At 44.3% G+C, this 23092-nt stretch overlaps 1 protein-coding gene across 2 annotated transcripts in view; it reads left to right on the forward strand.

Moving 5' to 3' along the window:
• Positions 1–23092, forward strand: part of ADAMTS2 (ADAM metallopeptidase with thrombospondin type 1 motif 2) — a 252659-nt gene that overhangs the window by 172664 nt on the left and 56903 nt on the right. For both annotated transcript variants that reach the window (XM_080398419.1, XM_080398418.1), the window contains one exon: positions 17994–18193. In XM_080398419.1, coding sequence (XP_080254545.1) covers positions 17994–18193 — 200 coding nt within the window. The remainder of the gene's footprint in view (positions 1–17993; positions 18194–23092) is intronic.

A 23092-nucleotide genomic window follows, 5' to 3' on the forward strand; every position in this document is an offset into this window, starting at 1 on the left:
TGGAATCTGGAACGTCTGAATCTAGAACTGCAACATAAAAAATTAGTTGTCAGATGATAATGCCTTTGATATGAGTCAGTTAGGAAAGCTGGAAATGATTCCATGTAAATGGTCCTATTATTTAAATAAGAAGCAGAATCAATATTTCTCGTCCTTCTCTTTCAGCAGTTTAGATTATCCTTCTTAGGATAAGATCCATTCTGAACACGTCTTTGGATTTTACTCCATGTTCATCACCGCAATGTTTGAAAATCTTTTACTTCAGTAGCTGTAGTGAAGTGCTCAGCATCTCAGGATCCCTGTTTGGAGTGAGGTCCGGCCTAATAACTGATTTCTAGTTCTTTGTTTTCTGTGTGCTATATTTCTGCAGATACAAAACTATTCCTGTCTTTTTCATTTTGCTCATCGTTATTGCTGTTTAATGATAGATGATCCAAGGGAATACACAAAATGAGGAAATCTTGGGAACCTCTCCTCAGGGTGTTGTGGAGAGCATATATGGGAATGCACAGTTTAATTAAGACTACCTGGCAGACATTCAGGCAAGGGAGGTCATGCTTAAGTAATTTGCTGGAGTTGTTTGAGAATATAACTGCCACAAGAGATAAGGGGAAGTCAGTGGATGTGGTATATTTAAATTTTGAAGGAGGTTTCTGCATCCTGAATGGGTGTCCATCCTGTGGCCTGGAAGAAGCTCAGGGCAGTGGCAGGGAGGGCACTGAATGCAGGACCATGTCCGTGTCTGTTGGGAAGTGGCTTAGGAATAGATGCCGCTAATCTTATGTGCCAAGTCCTACCTGTATTACCATGTGTGCTGAGGAAGATGCTGTACTGGAAGTAACGCAGCATGAAGTGGGAGAGCTGAGGAAGTGGAGAGCATCCATGGATGCCAACGGGAGAAGAGTGTACCAGTGTAAGCCACGTTTGAAAGATCCTGGAGACAAGGGGACCTGCTAACCATGGCATGCCGCCTGCTCCCCTTCTGGTGTCTGCTGCCAGCCCCATGTGAGAAGCTGGGTGTTCCTGCCTCATCCTGGAGTCCAGGGGCTGGCCCTGCTTGGCCAGAGCACCCTGGGGAAGGGGCTGGTGCAATCCCACCCTGCCTGGGATGTACACAGGTGCCTGGGGAGGAACGGAGCCCTTCCTAAGCCTCTGCCTGCAGCTGGGTGGGGAAGGAAGGATATGTGATGTATAGTGGGAATTATCTGTACTGCAGCTGGAAATCTTGGGTTGTATCTATGTTGTGTATTGGTGATATGCTCTGACCTGCTGTGTGTAGGTGGCTGTACAGGAACACGCCAGGGTTCCCATGCTGAGAGCCAGCAGTCACTCCTGGTCAGAGCCAGAGTGATTAACTCACATGTGTGTAGTGCTGCCAGCCAGAAAAATCCCCTCTCCCTTGCAAAACAGGGAATGAAGCAAATGGACAGCATAGACACACCGTGGTATATATAAACTTTTTATCCAGGTGTTTGTGCTACATATATATGGAGTAGGTTTAATCACACATAGCAGGGAATTGTATAAGAACTATGCTGGAGGATTAACCTTGATTTAATGGGTACAATTTTTTTTATTGCTTTTAAACAAATTGACAGGTTAGCGCTGGGTCCCTAGACACGGCAGCACTCATGCTAAGTCTGAATGACAGAAGATTTGAGTGGTTTCATCCAGAGAGGTAAAATATCCAGAGAGGCTTTTCACAGCCCTGGACCCAGTTGACATGATGCTAAGAAGTGCCCAACTTCCAAAATCTCAGAAAGGCTGTGAAGTTAAGCACAGTGTTCTTCAGCTTTATGTTTGAACTTTTAAATCCCAACCTGCCAGTCAGAGTGTGCTTCCTCTGAAGCTGAATTACATTTAGCATATGGGTTTATTATATGAGACTTTTTCTCAGCCATGTCAGGCATGAAAGACTGAGTATAAATAATGTGTTTAAAAGCTGCATAGAACTGCTGTCTGTAAAATAATGTGTTGCTCTGAAATTGCCAATTAGAGCTCCTGTTCATTTTGTTGTGGAAAAAAGACATGTGCTGTGACAGCTTATCCTTCTTTATTGTTATTTTTTTTATTTTCAGATTAGGAAACAGAAAATCCCGGTTGTTTCTCACATTTCTAATTGACATTCTAAAGAGGCACATTTAGTGCAGAGATGTGCATGAGCTGCTGAGTTTTATTGGGTTTTAGTTATGGCTAATAAAACCCATTTTCTGCACAGTTATTTAATTTGCATCTGTAATTGCTGCAGTTGTACATAAATTAGACATGCAATCGGAAGCCTAATTCAGCTTGTCTGCTCCTTATGCTACATCCATAATTATGGAGCTGTGCTAGCTTGACGTTAGGAGCCAGAGATGTACAGAAGTTTGAGGAAGCAGTTGGCTCCAGAAGAAGGCGGCTTGTTGTTATCAGCTGCTTACATGATGGTTGTGCCTAAAACCCAGCCTGGACTGCAAATGCCTCGTGATAACATGGTGCCAGCACTGTTGGGGGTCATGCCCTGCCCTGCAGAATTTGCAGGCTAAGTAGATCTGGCAGGAGCATTAGCAGCAGCCACACGTCATGGTGCAGAGAAGCAGCGGTGCAGAGCCTGGTGTGGGTGCTGGCTGCAGCCCTGTGTTGGCTGCTCTGGTGCAAGCTCAGCCCCTGCCTGGCTCCTCCTGGCCTCTTTCCCTGCCTTCCCAAGGTGCCAAGTGGAAGAGCTGGGAAGTGGAGAAAGTTAGCTGGGATCTTGTACTTTTATATCAGCCCCCTGCTTCCCCAGAGAGCAGTAAATCTGGGTAAATTCCATAAACTAAGAGCTGGTGTTACTTGCACGCACATTACTCTGAGATAACGTGTCAGGAAGGCAGGGGTAGAGAGAAGGCAGAGGGTGCCGGCCGAGCAGTGATAATCCCGCACACACAAAATGGTTCTGTTTGGCCCTGCCAGCCTGATCCTTTCCACTGTGCTTGTCTGTTGTGGCAGTCTCTCTCCTCAGCATTTTTCATCAGCCTTCCAAGATGTTTGTGTCACCGCCTGCGATCCCGCCCCAGTGCAGAGCTGCTCCTGCTGTGCTCACCCCTGTCGGGAGCAGCAGTGAGGCTTCAGCCGGTGCCAGAGCCTGCAGCCCTGGGCACCTGCTTCGGGGCAGAGGTTTAATGCAGCTCCTTCCTTCACAATTACCTGGAAATTTTCATCCCTAGCAGATGGTCAGTCGGCTCTACCCAGCATTACCCAGAGCCTGTGAAAGACGAGCTGCTGGTGCGGGAGAGCATGAAACCACCAGCGGTCAGCAGCCCTCATGCTGGCAGCTGTGCATTGTGTCTTTGTCACTTGGCTCTTCCTCTCTATTCAGTCCCTGTTCCTCCCAAATACATGTTTTGAGACCTGTATGCTTCTGTGCCATCAACGCTTCTTTTTTGCATCTCTTCTTGCAGTTCTGCGCTGGCGTTTCCGTCAATGGTCGGCACTTGAAAGCACGTCGGAATGTCTCTCCCCAAAGCCCTCTGGCTCCATTGTCGTATTCCAATGTGCTTGCCAAGCAGAGCAACCCTTCTCCCCAAACCCAAACAACCCTTCTTCCCCCTCACACACGCGTTTTGGCGTGAACCTTTTCCTTGGGTTATCTACAGGTGGTAGATAACCATTTCCAGATGTTTACCTGTTGGGGTTTTGTCATGACTTGTCTTTGGTGAAGGGTGGTGATTTTCCGGAGGTTATTCTGAGTCGCAAGGAGAAGGTGGAAACGCGGCTCTGTTCAAGTTAAGCTGCTGATACCAGCGTGGCAGGATATTGCTCATGGGCCACTGGGCATGTTTTTGGCCTTGATGAGATCGATAGCTGCAGGTAATGTCTGGATTGAACTAAATCCAGGGCTGGAAGGCTGGGAAACAAAGAGGAGCTGCATTTGCAGCTGGACAGGAAAGTACTTTTTTTACCCTGTCTTTGCCTTGACTAATGGTAACAGGGTTTCTGCAATAGGCGTCAGTCTCCCTGGGTGAATTCAGGACGTATCTGCAAGACCACATGCTGTACTCTATAGGATGGGTTTTTTAATCTTTTCACAAGGAAGTTCAATCGGTTGCCTTAGTTTCTCTGTTGTGAGACTTCAAATGGACCTGAAATTTTTGACATTAAGAAATAATCCTGGCAGGTTAATGCTTCAGACATTTTGTTCTTTGCTGAATTTCCTCATACTTCAGGTGATCCAAATACTGATGTTCTGTTTTGTCTCCCAGAGCATTACTTGGCTTTCCAGATGACTTTTTAAAACATAATTTTAGTGGAATTGTCTGGAAATATTTAACTCCCCCAAACATAAAAACCCCAGTGCAGAGCTGACCGCTAAGGCTCGGTCAGGAGAGGTAGCTGACACGTGCCACGTGTAATGGTTGCTGCACTCATTTCATACCGCAGTTTGACACCCCTACTTTGTGGGTTCACCTTTAAAAGGTTTTTCTGTTTGCTAGCTGCTTTGCTTCCCTTCTTTTCATACTGATACTTTTTCATTGTGGTGGGGCTTTTTTTTGGTGTGGGTTCCCCGCCGCCCCCCAGCTGACAGCTCAGAATCAGTATTGCCTGCTTTTTAGCAAGGCTGAGAAAGGTTGATAAAGACTTGGATAACAGTCTCCCATTCAAATGGCCTTTTGAGTCAAGGAGTAGGTAATAGCCTAGAGCTAGACAGTCTCTGCAAAAAACAAGCTCTCAGGCTGGAGGGTTGAGGATCTCCCTCATATTGCCCAGTCACATCAAACTCCCACAGATTCCAGTCCTTCAGCAAGGTGCAGCCCTTCAGCTCTTTTCTGTGGACTAATCCCTTTAATGCACGTTGTAATTCAGAGAACTAAGGCATGGACTAACTTTGCAGCATTTGCAACTTCACAAGCTAGAGCTGGCTTCTGTCGTTGGAAGATGAACACCCCAGGGGCATGTTCTCCTCTCCCTGCCTCTGCTGTAGCCTGAGCTGGTCAGGCACTTTGATATTGTGGTATATATGTTCACTGAAATGAAACAAGAGTCCTTGTTCCATTATTTGTTGGGGTTTTTTTACCCCTCAAAAAGCCTGTAGTTCAATTTGAAAATCATTTCAAAACAATCAAAACTTGGTTTTGGTGAACCAGTTATTCAGCAAAATGTGACAGTTGCCCAGCTGCACTGCAGTATTTCAGAGTAAGACACCTTGGACTAAAACCAGAATGTAAGAAACCTTTCTGAATGCTTTAGAAATTTTTGAGAAGATTAGCCAGAAATAGATTGGAAAGAGTGAAAAAGTAATAAATTAAAATTCTTTGATCCTAAGAGAAGTATAGCAAAGGTCAAATGGAAAACTTTACACTGAAGGCAGCCTGGAGCTCAGATGAAGATAAGCTGGAGAACCAGGCAGTGAGAGCACCTAGATACCATCAACCCTCTGCTTTCTTTTGGAGCTCAGTGGGACAGTAGAAGCTGTTGATATGATTTTTTTAATAAAGTTGAAACCAGTGAGAAAGTCATGGGTATTGATTAGTGTCAGCTTCAATAAATACATGTCCGGCTCCCGCACTGCAGAGGATCATTCGGAGTCCTGCAAGTCCAAAGTAATTGTTGAGGACTCGTGGGGGCTTCCAGGGCAGCAAAGCCAAGTAGAGTCTTTATTGACTGTGGTATTTTCGAATCTTTTTCTTATTGCATAATTGAATAGCACTGTCATCAGACAAGTAAACGCTGTTTTGTGTGACTTTAGAAAACATGACTTTTCACCACCGATCTGTGGTCTCAGATCTGCGTGAACAGATGCTGTAGGCGGACTGAAGGGACCAGGGGTTGTGGTACTGGTGGTGCTGAGGAGCCAGGTAGGAAGCTATGCTCGTAGGGTGCAATAATCTGTTGAGGAGACCCTGGCACCCAAAGTGTGCCTTCTTTAGCTACCAAAAGATATTACTTTTCCCTCCAGCCTTGTTTCCCCCATGCTGTAAGACTTGAGTCAGTTCAGTTAGTGTTTAGCTTTGTAACTTCTTACTGGGGTAATGGGAAAATACAAAGAATTTCTCTGTTGAACTACTGAAGGAGTAATATTCTCTTGCTTAGCAAAGAACTGAAAGAGGATAGAGTCTGTTCCGACCAGATGAGAGGACCATGTTATTACTTCTGTTAGCACAGTATGTGTTAATATTTTTAGTGTTTGTATGATCAGTACTTTTAGATAAACATTTAATTTTTTGGAAGAATAAAGAAGATGGATATATTCATGGACAGCTTTTTGGTTCCTAAAATGAAGCATAAACTATGGTGTTACAGCCAATGATTTGTGGAAGTTTTTTGTGTTTGTTCCATTTCTTCCTATGGTCATTGTTTAACCGATCACAGGCATTTTTAGAATCAGGTACACTAGGATTGGCTTGGTTAGCCAGTTCTTAACTAGGTAGAAACAAGTAATAGAATCCAACTAATCCATCTCCAGTATTCGGATAAAACCTGTAACTCATTGCAGAAACCCAGACCTTAAGTGACTCCATTTTAATCAGTTGTAGACAGTGTTAATTAATAGTAGTGTTTACTATGTATGTCAGCAGAGCTCTTGGTTAACTTGTTAATTGCTCTAGTAACTGCTTGGTCAGGCAATTTGAAAGGTTTTTTTGGTGTTGGCTTTGACATCTCCTATTTACTCTGCAAAAGTAACAGGTTAGAGGCTAAATTGTCTTTATACACTGCTCCAGTTCAGGAGGCAGAAATTACTTGAAGCTTTGGAGCGGCTGTCTGGTTTTACCCTTAACAGCTTCTCCTGTTTCTCTAAGAGCCATTGACTTGTCTAGGCTTTTTAGCATCAGTTTGAGTTAACGCCATTTGAAGAGAATTTAACTGAATCTTAAAAAATGTAATATCTCAATTTGCCGTTCCATCTGATACTTTTCCAACACGTTTGACTCCTTTTAAAAACATTTCTAATAGAAATGTTAGCTCAGAAGTGATTTATCCACCAACTCTCCAACCACCATTATACCACGTTAAAATACAGAGTTCTTTCACTTTAGCAATGATTATGTGTGTGTACATAAATATGTGTAAAAGGCTTCCCATCCCTTCTTACTGGACATTGTGCTTTCCAAAGTCTGATTTCATTGCCAGTAGTAAGAGCAGAGTAGTCATTAATACTAAAGCAATTTCATAACACTCTGCAAAGTGAATACAAATGCAGTTTCTGACCACTTTAAGCCGTATTTACACAGACAAAGATGATGCTGTCTTTAATTCAGGAGATAAATACCTTGCTACATAATTCTTGAAAGGCTTTTATTTTGAGGTGCGGTGGGTATGATTTGTCCCTATAGGAGAGTTCTCTATCACCTGCCAAGGAGCATTACATCCTACCAGCTACATCTCATTTAGTAGACAAACGACCTCAGTTTGATTAGGCTGCAAGCCAATCTGAAGGACAACTCAGGCAGCGCTGAGTACAGCTTGCTTGTCAATAGTACGTGAATAACCCACGAAAATACAAAGGTCCTGCAGTGGTGATCGCTCCTTTGGAGGAAGGGGGATAGGTGGTGGAAAGAGGCAAATGGAAACTCTCTTTAGTCCTGGCACTCGCAATTGAGTTGGGTGGAATTTTTTATTGTCAATAGAAGATACTGAATTTTCACTGAGCTTCACACAGATAAAGAAAAACCCTGAAAATGTTGAAGAATTTCATGGCAGTAGGTTTGAAACAAACCATTTCCCTTCTTTCCCTTGAAATATCTTGTATTTTTAAACAAGTCCTGAATTGAAGTGCTTGATTTCATGTCAAATAAGTGAAACATGATTTCAGATGAACTGAAATGATTAGTTTGTTTCTTCAGTTTTTAAAAAAATCGGTATTCAAGTCCATTTGACCCAAAAGGAATTAAAAATATTTTAGACCTGCCAGAAAACTAAAAAACTGCATGTTGACCTTCCTCTAATCCCTCTAAAGCCCACAGATATTAATGCTAAATTTATCTTGGAAAAGAAACATTAAAGCCCTGTTTGCGTGCGCGGGGGAGACGGGTTGCCTTGCAGACCTAGGCCCTCATCCCAGTGCCCCCAGAACTCCAAGGCTGTTCCCAGGCTGCGGCTCTCAGGGCTGGGGAGCGGGAGGTGGGAGCAAGCTCTGCCGTCGCCATCCTAGGGGCAGTGGGGAACTGCAGCATGGAGACCAACCATGATTTCTTTTTACTTTCCTGTTTTGCATTTGTGTTCCAACTTTGACCTCTCGATTCGCCTTCTCCCCAGAGGGTTTTGGTATCCTTTCATCCATCCAGCTTCTTTCTTTCTTTTTTCCTTTCCTCCCCCCTCTCTCCATCCCTGGTACATGTTCATGAAGTGTGCTGCATTTTGGAAGCATCCCTTCTCAGCCATCATCATCAGGACCCCGTCTCCCACGCACGCACCACAATAGGAAGGGCAGTGTTTAGCAGTTTGCCTTTTGTAGCGCCTGACAGAATCAGAGCTCTTGTAAAAATAAGAAAAGAAGCCTTTGCCCTTGATTTTGAAACTCCTTGGGAATAAACCTCATGTGCTTTCACTAGAGCAGAGACTCATTCTCTTTTTCAGGGCTTTTTGCTGTCATTTTGAAGTTTAAGAAATTTCTGCGTCCTCCAAGTTAGCTTTGTCTTTCTTACAGTCTCTAATCAATTGCAGCTGGTTTTGTTATTGCAGAAGGTCCAAGCAGATTTAGCAACAAGGATATTTTCAAAACATAGGTAAAATTATAACTCCTTCTTGCTCTGATTCAAATCCTGCCAGAGGAAGCAGCCAAGGCATCGTACATTGCGCTGCCTTTGCTCAGACTGGCCACATGATGTTTTCTTCTTGTGAAACTCAAATTAACCTTTTTTTCCTGACTGCCGATTTCTGACATAATATTCTGAGATGTACAAGAAGTTGGTTGAACTTATAAGTAGTTTGAATTGCACACATTTTTCACCCTAGAATTTTGAAAACTTTCTTCCTATGCTTTTCTTCACAAGGTGAAACAAGCAAACTGTTTACTTTGTCTAATTAAAAGATCATTATGATTATATAGAAAACAGGAGTGTTTGCATTGTCATTTGTGTGACACATTATTTACACTGATGAGATTTATACTAAGTTTGTTATACTTGACATTGAAAACATTTAATTGTATAATTTACAACTTAGACTTTCTACCCAGCAAGAGAGCTCCCCTTTTAAAAGGATGGAATAATTCCACTTTGAAACCTTACCAAAAGGCAAGATTTGTTGTTATGTGGTTATGACTAAAAAACATTGGAAAGATACGTATTTGCTTTAGCCATTATTTTTCAGTAGTATTTCCAGTGATGTGTAGTTAATTTATGTATTTCTTGGGCTTTTCTCCCTCTTCTCACCCCCTCTGCCCTGGCTAGGAATGTGACTTTTTTTTTTTTTTTTTTTTTTTTTTACCCTGTGTGATTGTTAATGTTTTTTGTTATACTGTAATTAAACTTAATATCCCCCTCTTGCAGAATAGTTGTCTTACAGAAAGACAACTGCCATCCCTTGTAACCTGTTGTTATTCAGGTCCTGTACCATGCTTTGGCATTTCATTCTGATAAAAATGCAAGCGGGATTGTTAGACATGTCACCTACAAAGCCAGGAGGTCAGCTAGGCAGCTTACTTAATGTGCTAATTTGCTGTAATTTAATCATGCTTGGAATAAGGATTGGATGTTCAAGTATCTTGGTGGCAAACTAGGACGCAAATAGCCCATCAACACTTCGTTAAAGCCTGGCTGGGGAAAGTAAATTGTGGGTCAGATCCTGATCCTTTGCTCAAGGGGAAGCAAGAAGGCTTTGCGTTTGGGACTTCGGGTGGGATCTCTGGGGCTCCGAGTGCCTGTGTGGAGACATGGCTGAACTCTGCAGTTTAATTAATTATGCATTAGCTGCAAATGAGATTGAGAGTGTTGAGCCCCCTTCGTAGCTCTACATGAGTCATGTTAAACAAAGCCCACCTGGCATGGGTGCACCCATGCACTCGAGGGTTTGCAAGGGACAGAGCCCTCTTCCTGGGGCAGCTTTGGGCTCTCTATACGTGTGGGATGTGGTAAATCAGGCAACAATTTGCAAGTCACTGGCTCTGGAATACAGGCCAGTTTACAATGACTTGCCAAAATATTTGCAAGGTAAGCATTTCCCAGATGCAGCCAATTAAGTCAGTGAAACTTAGAAGTTGGCCCATAAATTAATTTTCTTCAGAGTAGCTCTTTTTGCCCCTTTGTGAGCTTACTTTTAAGCACTGAGTTAGAAACCTCCTGCTCATTCATTATTTGGTGCTAAATTGTAAAACCTCTGTTTGCATTATTAAGGTTGATAGCTGAAAATTTTCCAAAGGGTAAATTTTGCTGTTAGAAAAAACTTATGTTCAGTTCTCAGAGAGTTCCATTTCAACCATGTCGCACAGACTGGTTTGCCTGGCTGGTTTGCCATTCCTTTCATCTCCCCTTTTTGACTATTTTGTTGTAATATGAAAGTTAAAATTGTAACACAATATGTTTCACCATTTGGGGGGGGGGGGGGAAGTTTTAGCTCAGGCTTTTCTATTACTTCGCTCTCACTTAATCTTTTAACAGTGCAATTATCTCTCATCTTCATGTTATTCATTGTGTGACTGTGGCCCTGATGAGATCAATTTAGTTTTCAGCTTTTCTTTTTAGTATTGTAATACCTTTTCTCTTTGTTGTGACATGCCAGAAAAGATCTCCTTGGCAACATCTAGCTGTGGTTATTCTTAGTGCCTCTCGCCTGGCTGGCCTGGCTGTTTGCCACACCGTCCACCTGGCCATTGTCACTGTGCTAATTGGTTTATCCTTTGGAAAAGACAATTTCCGCCCCCCCCCGGTTTTGGAAGTTTTTGAAAGTTCCCCCCTCTATTTTGCCACTTTGGTAGGTTATTCTTTATAACTCTGCTTTAGGCAGGCACTTGAGCGTGCCCTGAGGTTTAAAGGTGCTGTGCTGTCGCATGGGTGACAAGAAAGAAAGGGAACAGTGATTGTGCCTATTAGTGCAAGAACGTGCATTTGGTCTGCGAATATGGGGCAATCGTTCTGCCCCAAGAAATTTACAGGAATATTGCTCTATAAAGGCCCAAATATACAGTATTTGAAATACTGTTAAATACTTCGTACTCCTCCTGACTTCATACTCCATGACCAGCTCATTCTAGCAGGAGTTCAGCTGCTGTATCTGCTGGCCTTCTCACAGCTCGCGTCTGAGACCTATTTTTGAGAGCCCAGCCCAGCTTACCCTGACACCCATGGCAAACTTCCCCCGGACAGATGAAAGGTGGAGCAGGCTGTGTGTTAAAATGTGATTTGACCAGAAAGAGCATTACCGTAAATTAAGAGGCAGGGAACTCATAATGAGATCATGTGGTTAGCAAGGCACGCAGCCCAAAAGTTTCCTTTTACAGTACTGCTTCTTTGCAGATAAGGGCAGGATGAGGATTCATAGCCTCGGTAGGATGCCTGATGCATGCCTGGTCTTTAGACTACTAGTGTGGTCTTGCTTTTGGTTTATATAAAAAAGTGGAAGAGGAGGAATTTGAACACACACCCAAAGAGAGTTCTGCTACGATAATTGCTCTTGGTTAAGGATTTACCAAGTAACAGCCACTGTGTTAACCTGTGATTCAAGAAATCACAAGAATCCTGTGAAAACTGAGCTCCAAGTTAAAACTGTGTTGCGGCAGTGTCCTCCCAGGGATGCCTTTTAAACAGGGCTAACTTTCTATCGTGTATCTAGTGCACTGTGTGATTTGCTTCTCTTATTTAGACCATTTTCAATTTGCTTTCACCTCACAGGAGCTCTCTTCCATCTTAATTCACCTCGCTGGATTTACCCAGTTTTCTTGTGAATGATCTATAGCAGAAGGGTCCAAATGCAGACTGTGGTATGGGAACGGGATTTATAAATTATGAAAGACGAATGTAGCTGAGCAGGATGGTTAAGGGGGTGAAGAAAGACAAATAGAGGACATTTGGAAAACAAAATAGAAAGCAGAGAGGAAGGTGAGCAGGACTGTAAGCCCAGCAGAAATAACTGTAAAAAATATTTAAAAATCAGAGAAACAAACAAATGAAACAAAATGCAAATGAACAAAACACATCACAATTGTGCGCATCTGGAATGAGAAACAAAACCACAAACTGAGGAACTTAAAAATGGGAGAAAAAATTGCCAAGGGATAAAAAGCAAGATTTGTTGACTGTTCATTGTTGCCTCCAACCTCCGTGGGTTGGGCTTCAATTTACCATGAAGACAAATGAGGATTTTGGTACAATACACGAACAGGCTAATTGGGGGCTAATTGGGGTGTCAGTTGATCACAGAGGACAGACACGACAGAAGCCTACGGCATATAAGTGGCAGGGAGCATTACAGAAAGATGACTTGTGATTTAAAGTGCAATTCCCAAAAGAGCAGTTCTTTGTCGAGCTGTTGAGGGCGTTTGGTACTTTTCCAGAGGTGCAGATGTACTTGAGCAGTGGGAAGCTGAGAGCTAAAGCCAGTCCACCCTGCCTCCTCCTGCTCCCCTACCACACAGCCTGTTCCTCCTGCGTTCGCAGCACCAAGTGATGGATGGCCTCACGCCGACGCCGCAATCGCAAGTCCCAGGCTCAGAGTGGCATTGCCACCAGTTGCGGTGCAGCTGGGCAGGGGTGGGTGCCCCTGCTTCTGCATTGCCGCAGTGCTGCGCACGCAGATACGCTTGCTACCGCAATAGAATGGGCTCCAGCTGTGCTTCACTGGGATTCAGTCTGAGTCACTGGGGTTAAAAAGAAAAGAAAGAACCCAACAAAAAACTTGGTGGTTTGCAGCAAGCCACACAAAGGAGTGGGAGGCCAGGAGTCCCTTCAGGAGCGTGTCCCAGGAACGGAGATGGACAGCAAAACAGTGCGTCAGAAGTGCTGATCCTTGTGAGGCTGCAGAGAAGGTGCTCAGCAGTCGGCTCAGGTGTTTGTCTGTTCCTGCCGTGACAGATGAAGTGTCTGCAAAAGCAAACAAGCTGCATTTGAAATGGTGGCTGGCTGGCCTGAATGCTGCACAGTCATATTTGAAACGAAATTCCAGTGAGTTGCTGTGTTGACAAGCCACAGATGATGGCTGTGAACATGACACGCAGTTCAGTTTCCCAGCTGCCTGTCCTGGTCTCTGCTCTGGGCTTGCCAGAAAGTCCTCTTCCCCCTACCACAAAGAGGAGGCAAGCAATTAGAAACTGCTTTATTAGGACAATATTGCTGCTGTGAGACTGGGGAACCCTAAAGCTGGTGCGATTAAATCGCAGTAGCTTCTTAAGGGACTCTAAGAACTGTAGGTGCAGCTGTATTTCCCTGAACCTTTTTGAAAGGGATCATAAAAAAACAAAACAAGATCGCAAGTCAGCAACTATGCTTCTGGTGGATGTCCTAAAGGGAGTGACAGAAAACACAGGGAGAGGCGTTTTTTGTGGCAGGCAGCATGTTCATGCTTCAGTAACTCACAGCATCACTTAGAGCTTTGTCTGCCACGATGGGTAAGGCAGAATCAGGAGATGTCATGTAATTAGGTTTCTGTAAAGCACATGATATCAAAGATTAATGAGCAAGGCAAGAACTCTCAGAGAACAGGGTGTTGTCAGGCATCCCAAACTGTCACAGATGGAGAATTCTTCTGAAGGCCTGCAAAGGCAGACCTGATGTTTGTGTCCGTGTGAATTTTCCCTGTCCTAGAGTTGGGGATCGGAGCCAGGCTGGAGGATGCTGCCATGGTACTGGGTGTTCAGACCTCTTGTCCCAGCGAATGTGGAAGCTCAGATATAGCCAATACAGAAAATAAAATACCAGATTGAAAAGTGGAACAGTTTAGGTAAAAGATTAGGGTATTGGACATTGCTTAGGAGAAGGGAGCGGAGGAGAAGGATCTAGTGTGACATGTAATGCTGTAAGCAGTTTGCACCTGCACAATATAAAGACCTGTCCTCTTTAGGTTTTGATGTACTTTATATATATTAATGCGTCACTGGGGCTGTCACAGCTGGGGACATTGGTTCTTGAGTCAGCAAACAACTAGGACTTTGCTGCCTAGAAGCAGTTAGCATCACTTGCCTGCATTAACTGCAAGCAAACATGGAGGGCACCCAAAAAAGCCCCAGACTGCAGCATCGAATGGGATTGTGCACATGCTTTTCCCTCGGTAGTTTTGCTGCCCAGCTCTTGGCTGCCTTCTGCATCTCCCAGCACCACGGGGAAAATCAGTGTCAGAGGCAGGAGCAAAAGCCAGGCTGCCTGGCTCCTAATGTTATGCTTAAACCAGAAGCACAGGTTTCCCTTCTGTTGACAACTTGGGCACTTTTTATTCCTTCAGTGGAAGACAGTCTGCAGTGTTAGGAGAAAATCACTGAAATACCAATGAGTTTTTAGCTGGCTTTAGAAAAAGGAGGTATTTTGAGGGATTTTTCTGTGAAGTGTTACAGTGCTGCTGTCCTTTTTATTTATTCTGGGTGAGCAACACAAGAGCAAAATACAACCTTGTCTCTCAGTGGTTAATTTTCACAAATACGAATTTTTCTTAGCAGGAGCAAGGAGGAGGTTTCAACACAGGCTATTGTTAGCCCCTGCAAATGCCAAGTGTCTGCTCTTGGGAGATGGAGAACAAAGTTGGCACCAATAATTAGTGTCTGATGCAGTGATTTGGCAAAAGTTGCTGAAAACGAACATCTGATGGAGAGGTCTTGGGATGATTTAGTAAAACACAGTGCAGTTTGAGATGACTTTTGGGGTGTTATTGTGCAAAGTGCAGGGGTGATCAGAAGGAAGGTAACGTGGAAAATGTGAAGGAGTTGTTTGGTGTCTTAGTTCTTTGAGTTTTCTTGAGACTTTTCAGCGCAGTGTTAGCAGTACAATGGTACAACAAAGTTACTGACCTTGACTAAGGGAAGTTGAGATGCCTCTGTGGTAAGATATAGGTATTAACTTGATTTGGATGTAACTGTTATTTAGGAGCAAATCCAACATGAGAATAACGCAGCCTGGGCCGGTAAATCTGGCAGTTCATCATCCAAGAGACTGGTGGGCAGAGCAGCACCAGAGCAGGAGTCTGTGGTCAGGCTGTGTGTGGAGGCATCCCTGCTGGTCCCAGGAGAGCCTCCCAGGAAAGGACACTTGGTGGGATGTTGGGATATGAATCAAAAATCTTGCAGCTACTGTTGTGAATGTTTTGAGTAGCACTGCTGGTCTTGGGCCGATTCTAGCACCAGTTGGAGCCAGTGCAGCTTGCTCACTGCTGGGAAGCACATCAGGTTGGTGCCTAGAGGTACCAGTGCCCACTGGGCATGTTGTCTTGAGTGGGTAATGCTGGAGGGGTGAAGGTAAGTCTGGGTGTGGGAAGTTTTTGTGCTCCAAAGAAAATTTAAAGTAGTTGGTTGGCACCCACTGGCAGCAAGATGATTCCCAGGGAACCTCCTGATAACTTTTCTCGGGACTCGGCAGGACTGTAAGTGCTATAGTGTGACAGTGATGAAGTGAGGAACAAAGAGGGAGGACAGGCAGTTTTCACTGAAGAATGGTAAACACAGGACGGTAGGATCGCTTTTTGCCTCCGGCTGATTTACTCGCAGCAGAAATAAAGATACCGCACTAGGAGCTAGTTTGGCTTTGACACATAAGGGAAAGAAATGAAAGCACAAAAGCTCTAGATACCTTGACAACCGACCACGCACCAAAATATCAGCACCCCCAGCCAGCAGAGCTGCCCGTCCGCAGCCACAGCGCAGGGCTCAGGCTCTCCTCGCCTGCCCGGCACTGCTGTTCTGCAGTAGCAGGTCTGATTGCCTTGGCCTTGCTGCTGATTACTGTAGTTTTTTGTGAGCAGCAGGGAGAGGACATGACCTGCAGCCTCTGCCAGCCCAGTCTTACTTTTCTAGAGAGCTTTTGGGATTTATGGTCAAATTTTACAGTAACTGTGACTTGCCTTATAGATCACGAACATACGATTATCCTGTGATCCCATAGCAAATCCCTGAGACTGCTGTTGATAGCTAGGTAATTACTTCTGGGCAGTAGCAAGGATTAACACTGAAGTTTTCCTACTGGAGTAAAGTGCAAGGTAGGGCTGGAGTGGCTGCTTGGCAGGTTTTGAGCCCTGATAGAGAGCTGTCTCCATTGCCGCAAGGCCAGACCCGTTCCCCCCCGCCACAGTAAACCTGGGAGTGACAGCTGGGCTCTGCGTGAAGAGTAAATTTTCCTGCTGAATCATGGATTCTGACCAGACTAATTTTAAAAACTTGTGGACCCAGGAGCAGAAGCTGCAGGGAGCCTTGAGGCTGGCAATGAGTGGCTGTGCTTATCAGCTGCATTAAATGCCGCCCTCTCAGGAGAAGGGCATTGTGGCTCCACGGGGAGGTAGGACCACCGCGTGGGGCCTTCTGTCCTTCTGGTGAGCGAGGGGAGCTCTGCCAGCGCAATGCGGTGACCAGCAGCTGTGGGGCTCACGACAAGCATGTTCTTGAATCCTGGTGGAGAAATGGTAAGAAGCTGCCCAGGCAAACACGTCTTTCAGGGACTGTCCTTTGCCTGGAGGTCTCTTCTAGGAGGCACAGAGGCAAGCATCTCACCGTGCAAGGCGCAGCCTGAAGCACGGGGCAGTAAGGAACGCTGCAGTGGGGGCTGGGGGAGCCGGGCGTGCATCCCTCCTGGCAGCTGGAGGCTGTACAGGTCCACAGCGGGGAGCTGTGGGGGGCTCTGCTCAGGCTGTGCATTGCCCAGCACCTGCTGAAACGGCAGCCTGAGGCAGTGGTCTTAAGGCAAGAGCACAGATGTTCTTGTAATGAGCCTGGTGATCTGGTGACTCATTCATCCCTTCCCAAGCAGCCAGTTTTCATGTGAAAACTTCAATAAATGAAGATGGAGAATCCACTTTCATAACATTTCCAGGACTTGTTTCTTATTTCTGCTTTGAAGGTGATGGCTTTAGCTTCCTCCCATTGCTTCCTATTATGTTTCTGGGAACTAAGCATGGGGAGCCTTTAATCAATCCACAGCGCTCTCGCTGCCTTTCTTTGCTTCTCTGAGCAAGTCTTCTGACGTTCTTAGAAATCAAGAGGTTCTCGGTGGGGCTTCCAGGGCTCTTGTAATGCAAATTATAATACTAATATTAATGCTAACCATTGTTATTCTGTAGGGTGAAATGTCAAGATTCCATATTTTCATGTTAATTTTTAGTAGGTAGGTGCCACATTAACTCTATCCCATCCTGTCAGAAAACGTGCTTTTCATATCACAGGGACTGTTAGAAATCGTTAATAATAAAGTTGGCCGCTGTTGTGCCTGATGGATTGGTCTTTGACATACAATAATGCAAAGTGACACGGCAAATTGGGAATGAAGGATGAAAGCTGTTAAAAAAATGGTGAATGTGGCGTATCTAAAATGAGTTCCTGAGTTGTAATGATAAAGAGGATCCATGTCACTACTGTTGAAATGCATGTGTGTGTATCAAGGAAAGGAGCGGATGTGTTGCAGTGGGAGGGATTAATTTGTTAGCACCTGCCTGGATAGAGAAAGGTTATACTGGCAACTGCACTTGCTGTGAAATGGGATTCTGTGGGCAGTAAGATCAGATTTTGAAGTATGGTGTCTATCTTTAATTGTTCAAATATGAAGGATATCCTTGGTAGCACAAGGCCCCTGAATGGTGTACTTTTGTTAAAAGTACTTTTAAGCAGTAAGTATTGTACTGCAGATAGCTCCATTCTTCTCATCAAGGCATTGGTATGACTTGCTCTCCTTTTGGCCTTGCATTTATTACACAATATCACTTTGTAGAAAGTATTGCTTTACTTTGCGAAGTAAAAATATTTTGTGTCAGAGTTCTGTCTCATTTAGGTAATTTTTAATTGACATTAAGTGGAACTAATGCTGTTATATAACACACAGAACATAACAAATGCTGCCACTTCAAATTTATACCAGTTTAGCTGAGACCTGAGCCTGAACCTCTCTTGGTTGATAACTCATTTGTCTGTTTAATTTCAGCTAACCTCACTAATTTGGATAGTCTCGACAGTGCGTTGAGCTTTATTGAAGACCAGGTGCATAGATCGAGGCAGCGCTATCGAAGGCATGCAACGGAGGATGATTACAACATCGAAGTCCTTCTGGGGGTTGATGACTCAGTTGTTCAGTTCCATGGGAAAGAACATGTTCAGAAGTACCTGCTGACCCTGATGAATATTGTGAGTACCACCTCGTTAACTGCACTGTGGGAAGGGACTGAAAGGACAGCGAATGTAGGTTGGTTTAGCCATTTGAATAAGACATAACGGATTTTTCTCATGGCAGAAGATAAAATAACTCGAGGAGGAAAATCCAGGCCACTTTCAGAAAAGCTGAAAGGGGAGAAAGGAAAGAAGGGAAAGGAGCCAAGGAAGAATATGACTGTGGGACTCTTAAAATGTTCAAAGTCCTGCTTGTGTGCTTTGGTGGATGGGGACACAGGGTCAGGGGCTCAGGTTCTTGGAAGTTATTGTGCTTTAGCTGTATATTCCCTTAACCTAAGCCCCCTGCTGAAAACCATTGGTTTGGAGACCTGTCTTCAAATAAGATTCTATTAGGAACTTTGATTGGTTTATACATTTTTAAAACTATTCAGTCAAATTCTTTGATTCCTCAACAACCACTTTGGGTCCCAGGCCAACTCCCTACTCCTTGTTCACCCTGCAGTAAAATGTTATGCCGTATACCACTGAACTTTCTTAAATTGATTTAGTAGTTACTCCATGACTGACATCTTTAGGTTTCCTTAGTTAAATATTTAATCTTCAGAACCATATTCTGTGCAACAGACTATATAGTGTAGTAATGATGAAAGGAGACTAGAGAATGTCATATTTGAAAGAACCATTTTTTCATTCTAAATATCAATGCAGCAGCCCCAGTATTCCTGTAGTACCCTGGTCAGTAACCAAGGACTCTATTTTACGGGAAAACAATCAAGTTTTTTAAAATTAGCTATATTATAAATAAAAATCAAAATATGTTTTATTCTTCTGGCCAAAAAATAGAAGCGAGTGGTAGCTCCCTTCATAGGCAACTGATTCAGGGATGGCTTTCTTCCTTCTCATTCTCGTCTGGAGCAGGAGTCTTTTCTGAGCGAAACACGCTTCTGTAGAGTCTTTAGGTTCAGTGAATGTGTGTTCTTAGTGAAATATCGTTGAGTAAAAAATTGTGGGTCTGCTCTGTTTTTAACAAATAGAGTATGACTGCTGCAATTTACAGTCATGTCAAGAGGATGGGCGTCTGTAGGTGAATTCTCGGCATTACAAACCATAGAGGCAGATAGATGGACAGAAATCCAGGCTGTTAGGTACATTTGCCTGGGATGTATTTTTTTCCAAGATATATTTTTTTTAATTATAAAGTTTGTTTTTTTCTTTCTTTATTACATTCTCTACCAATGTGTGGAATGTCACTGTTTTTCACTTTAAATGAGAGGTGGAATACAATTTAAGAAAATCCCTGGTGTGATATAAATTCAGTTGCACTGATTTTTTATAACAGTATTGTAAATAGTTAAAAACCTTTGCTAACATTAGAGTTATAGGGTACTTAGTGCCTGGTCTGATGGCTGTAAATACATATATTCTAACAGAAATGACATAGTGAATTTCATTTATTTGTGTGGTTTGTTTCCTCTGAGGCTTAAAACAAAGTCTACAGTGAAACAGATGGTTTTATACATCTCTAAATTAACAAGCCAAACAGGCCAAACCAGGAATGTGGCAAATGGGCTGAAATAGATTAAACAGGACTCTTTACTTATCATGTCACTTAAATCTATTTTTAAGAGTTAAACTATACAGTAATGACAAAGAAGCCGTAAATGTTCCAGCTCTGGAATATACTTTTTTCTAATTTTAGCAAACCATCCAGCACACAAATTGTGAGAAATGACAACTTTTAAGCATGCTGTCTCTGCAAGTGGTTTAGAAAGTGCAGCCTGTGTAACCGTACCCACAGGGCTAGCAGTTGATCTGTTGGGAGATCTGAGATAGAAACGTGTCTTTTGGGGACTGAGGATGTGTCCCTTGCCTTGTGTCCAAATATGAGGTGCTGTTTGAAATCCCCAAGGCCTCTTCAGGAGGCTCTGGATAGTCTTCAGCTGCCATCAGTGTTGTCCTGTTCTTTCTGGCAAAACTCAGCTGGTTTCTGGAGTCCCTGTTTTAGGGAGGGATGGGTGATGGTAACCAGTTCTGTTTCCAGCTGTCCAAGCACTGCTCCAGTATAGAAAGGCAAGAGGGGTTTGTTACTGCAGATACCAGGCAATGCTGGGAACCTGTGTTGTGTGGAAGGACATCACAACACAGAACTTCTTCCTCTCAGCAGAATAACTCCAGCTGGCCGCTCCTGCAGCTCTTGCCCTCATTACTAGATGGATGTAAGGTGTATTTCAGGGTAGACTATTGCTTTGATCTCCTTTGCTGAAATTCGCACAGTGACTCTTCCATTGTGCTCCTTTCTACCTCCTTGCATAGTTGTCCGGGTTTGGTTTTTTGTTTGTTTGTTTGGGTTTTTTGGGCGTGTTTTTGGGGTTTTTTTTGGTAGGAAATGGGCCCAATATAAAAAGCCTCAGGATCTCTAGTTGTTTGGGAACACATGTATGCAGTATGTTGCTAATGAGATGCATAGGTCCAAGAGTAGCTGAAAAAGAAGAGATAGCTACAAAAAATTCCAGCTGTCTTTTTAAATCTGGTGGAAGATCCTACCATAACCATCCGATTGTGCATACCCTGCTGGTTTTATGGTTGTAATCAATTAGCTTTGTACAGTAACAAGGCATTAAGCATAAAATCAGTTAGCTTCGTACGGTAACAAGGTAGTAAGCATAAAGTCACAGAATGCATAGTAAGTAAATAAAATAGTAGTGGAAATATTTACTAAAGATAAGAGGGTGCTCAAATAGGTGAATTTCTGTGTTTCCAAAAATGAAATAAATCCCAGGTGAATCCTCCTTTATGCCCAAGCTCCTGGAGGCACGGTATCACTTCCCCAGAAGGAACTGCCAGCATGGCTGCTTCTCCCCACTGCCCTTGGTTTCATTGTGTGGTGGTGTGAGCAGTTGTCCTTAATGAACTTTTCCCAGGGATCTTGGGTGGAACCCTACCACCAACCCAATCAAAACAATATTTTTTTTCAAGCCCAACGCAATGACTTATTCAGTAAAATCTGTTTTGTGCTGCTGAAGTGATGTGTTACAGTCCACACCTAAAAGCCATAAAGTGAGAAAAAACAGGGGCTGGGTGTCCTGGCTATCTTGAATAGCTGTGCTAATATTTATCCCAAAGTTTGGAAATGAAGTCACTCCCAAACGAATGGTGATAGATGCCAGAGGATTTTTAACACTTTGGGCTGCAGCCATGTATCGCCTGACTGTACGCCAGCCGTTTCACCTCAGTGAGCTCGGCCTCTTGCCACCCCCTTTTCATCCTCCAGTCATTTCCTCATACAAAACCTCTGGTTTCTCTTGACATCCTCTCTTTCCTCTGGTCAGCACCATTAGGACATTCAGTCAATCTTTGGAAAATATGCCATTGTTTTCGTTTTAGAGACCCTCGGCTGCCTCTTGCTTGCACCATTTTCTTTTGTACGTCATGCTGTGTTTTTTCCTGGGAAGGATATTAGCTTGCACAGTGCTTTTCATTTCCAAGCGTGATCCCACACATTGCACAAATTAACTTTATATTTATAGCATGCAGGAGCATTGCAACAGAGGAGAGATATTTGGGCCGTATCTTGCCGCTCTGTAGTTTACTCAAGAGCATGGAAGGTAATTTAATTTCAGCAAGAAGGCAGCTAAAAAACCCAGGGATTTTGTCTGCTGATACAAGTGTTTGGGAAATATTAGAAAAGTACAAGTCTAGAAGTGGCATTGGAGAATTATCTTGTTGTTTGGGAGGCAAAAGGATTTCACTGCAGGATGCTTTGGGAGGAGGAGCAGGGTGCTGAATGCACATTATTGAGCTAAGTGGCCGGGCCGGGCGCTGTCCCCGGGTGAGCGGCCGGGGCATGGAGTCACATCCTGCTGGTGCTGGGCACACGGGTGTTCCCTGGCTCAGGCTGGGGCCAGCCCTGTCCCGCGTCTCTGTCAGTGCCCCGGGCGAGGGCAGCCAGTGCCCCTCAGTGTGGCTGCGGGTGGCACCGGGCTGGGGGCAGCGTCGATGTGCCGGGGGCAGGGGGCTCTGCAGGGGGCTGGGCAGGCCGGGCCCAGGGGCTGGGGCTGGTTGTGTGGGGCTGGAGCGTGTCCAGGGACAGGCAGGGGGCTGGGGAAGGGGCTGGGGCACCAGCCTGATGGGGGGCGGCGGGGGGAGCTGGGGGTGCTCAGCCTGCAGAAGAGGAGGCTCAGGGGGGACCTTCTCGCTCCCCACAGCTGCCTGACAGGGGGGTGTAGGCAGGGGGGGTCGGTCCCTTCTCCCAGGTGACAAGTGACAGGACAAGAGGAATCAGCCTCAAGTTGTGCGGGGAGGTTTAGATTGGAGATGAAGAAAAATTTCTTCATCAGAAGAGTTGTCAAGCGTTGGAACAGGCTGCCCAGAGAGGTGGTGGAGTCACCATCCCTGGAGGTATTTAAAAGATGCTTAGATGTGGCACCTGGATACATGGTTTAGTGAGACTTGGCAGTGTTGGGTTAACGTTTGGACTCGATCTTAAAGGTCTTTTCCAACCTAAACAATTCTAAAGTGGGTTCTGGTAGTAGCCAGCCCTGGGGCTGAAATTCTCTGGTCATTTTGTAGTCCTTTTAAAAATGGTTTCCAGGATGAAGCAGGACATTTGCTGCATGCTGTGGAAGAGCAGCAGACCTGAGACTCACCAGTACATTTATCTGGCTGAGCCTGCGTTACTGATTAGGGTGAATATTTCAGCCTCTACAATCCTGTGTTTAGGGTCACATCCAGGATGGATATCTTCAAAACAGACTTCCCAAAGAGGCAGAAGCAGATTAAGTGATCTTCCAATATTTCGGTCATTCCAAATAGCAAAGTCTCATGAAATAAGCTTAATTGCAAATGGTTTTGAACATACTGGCTCTATCTGTCTTGACTTCAAGTCTTCAACTTCCATGCCCCTCTTCATATTGT

Source organism: Falco punctatus (genome assembly GCF_963210335.1).
Source record: "Falco punctatus genome assembly, chromosome: 8".
Taxonomy (NCBI): domain Eukaryota; kingdom Metazoa; phylum Chordata; class Aves; order Falconiformes; family Falconidae; genus Falco; species Falco punctatus.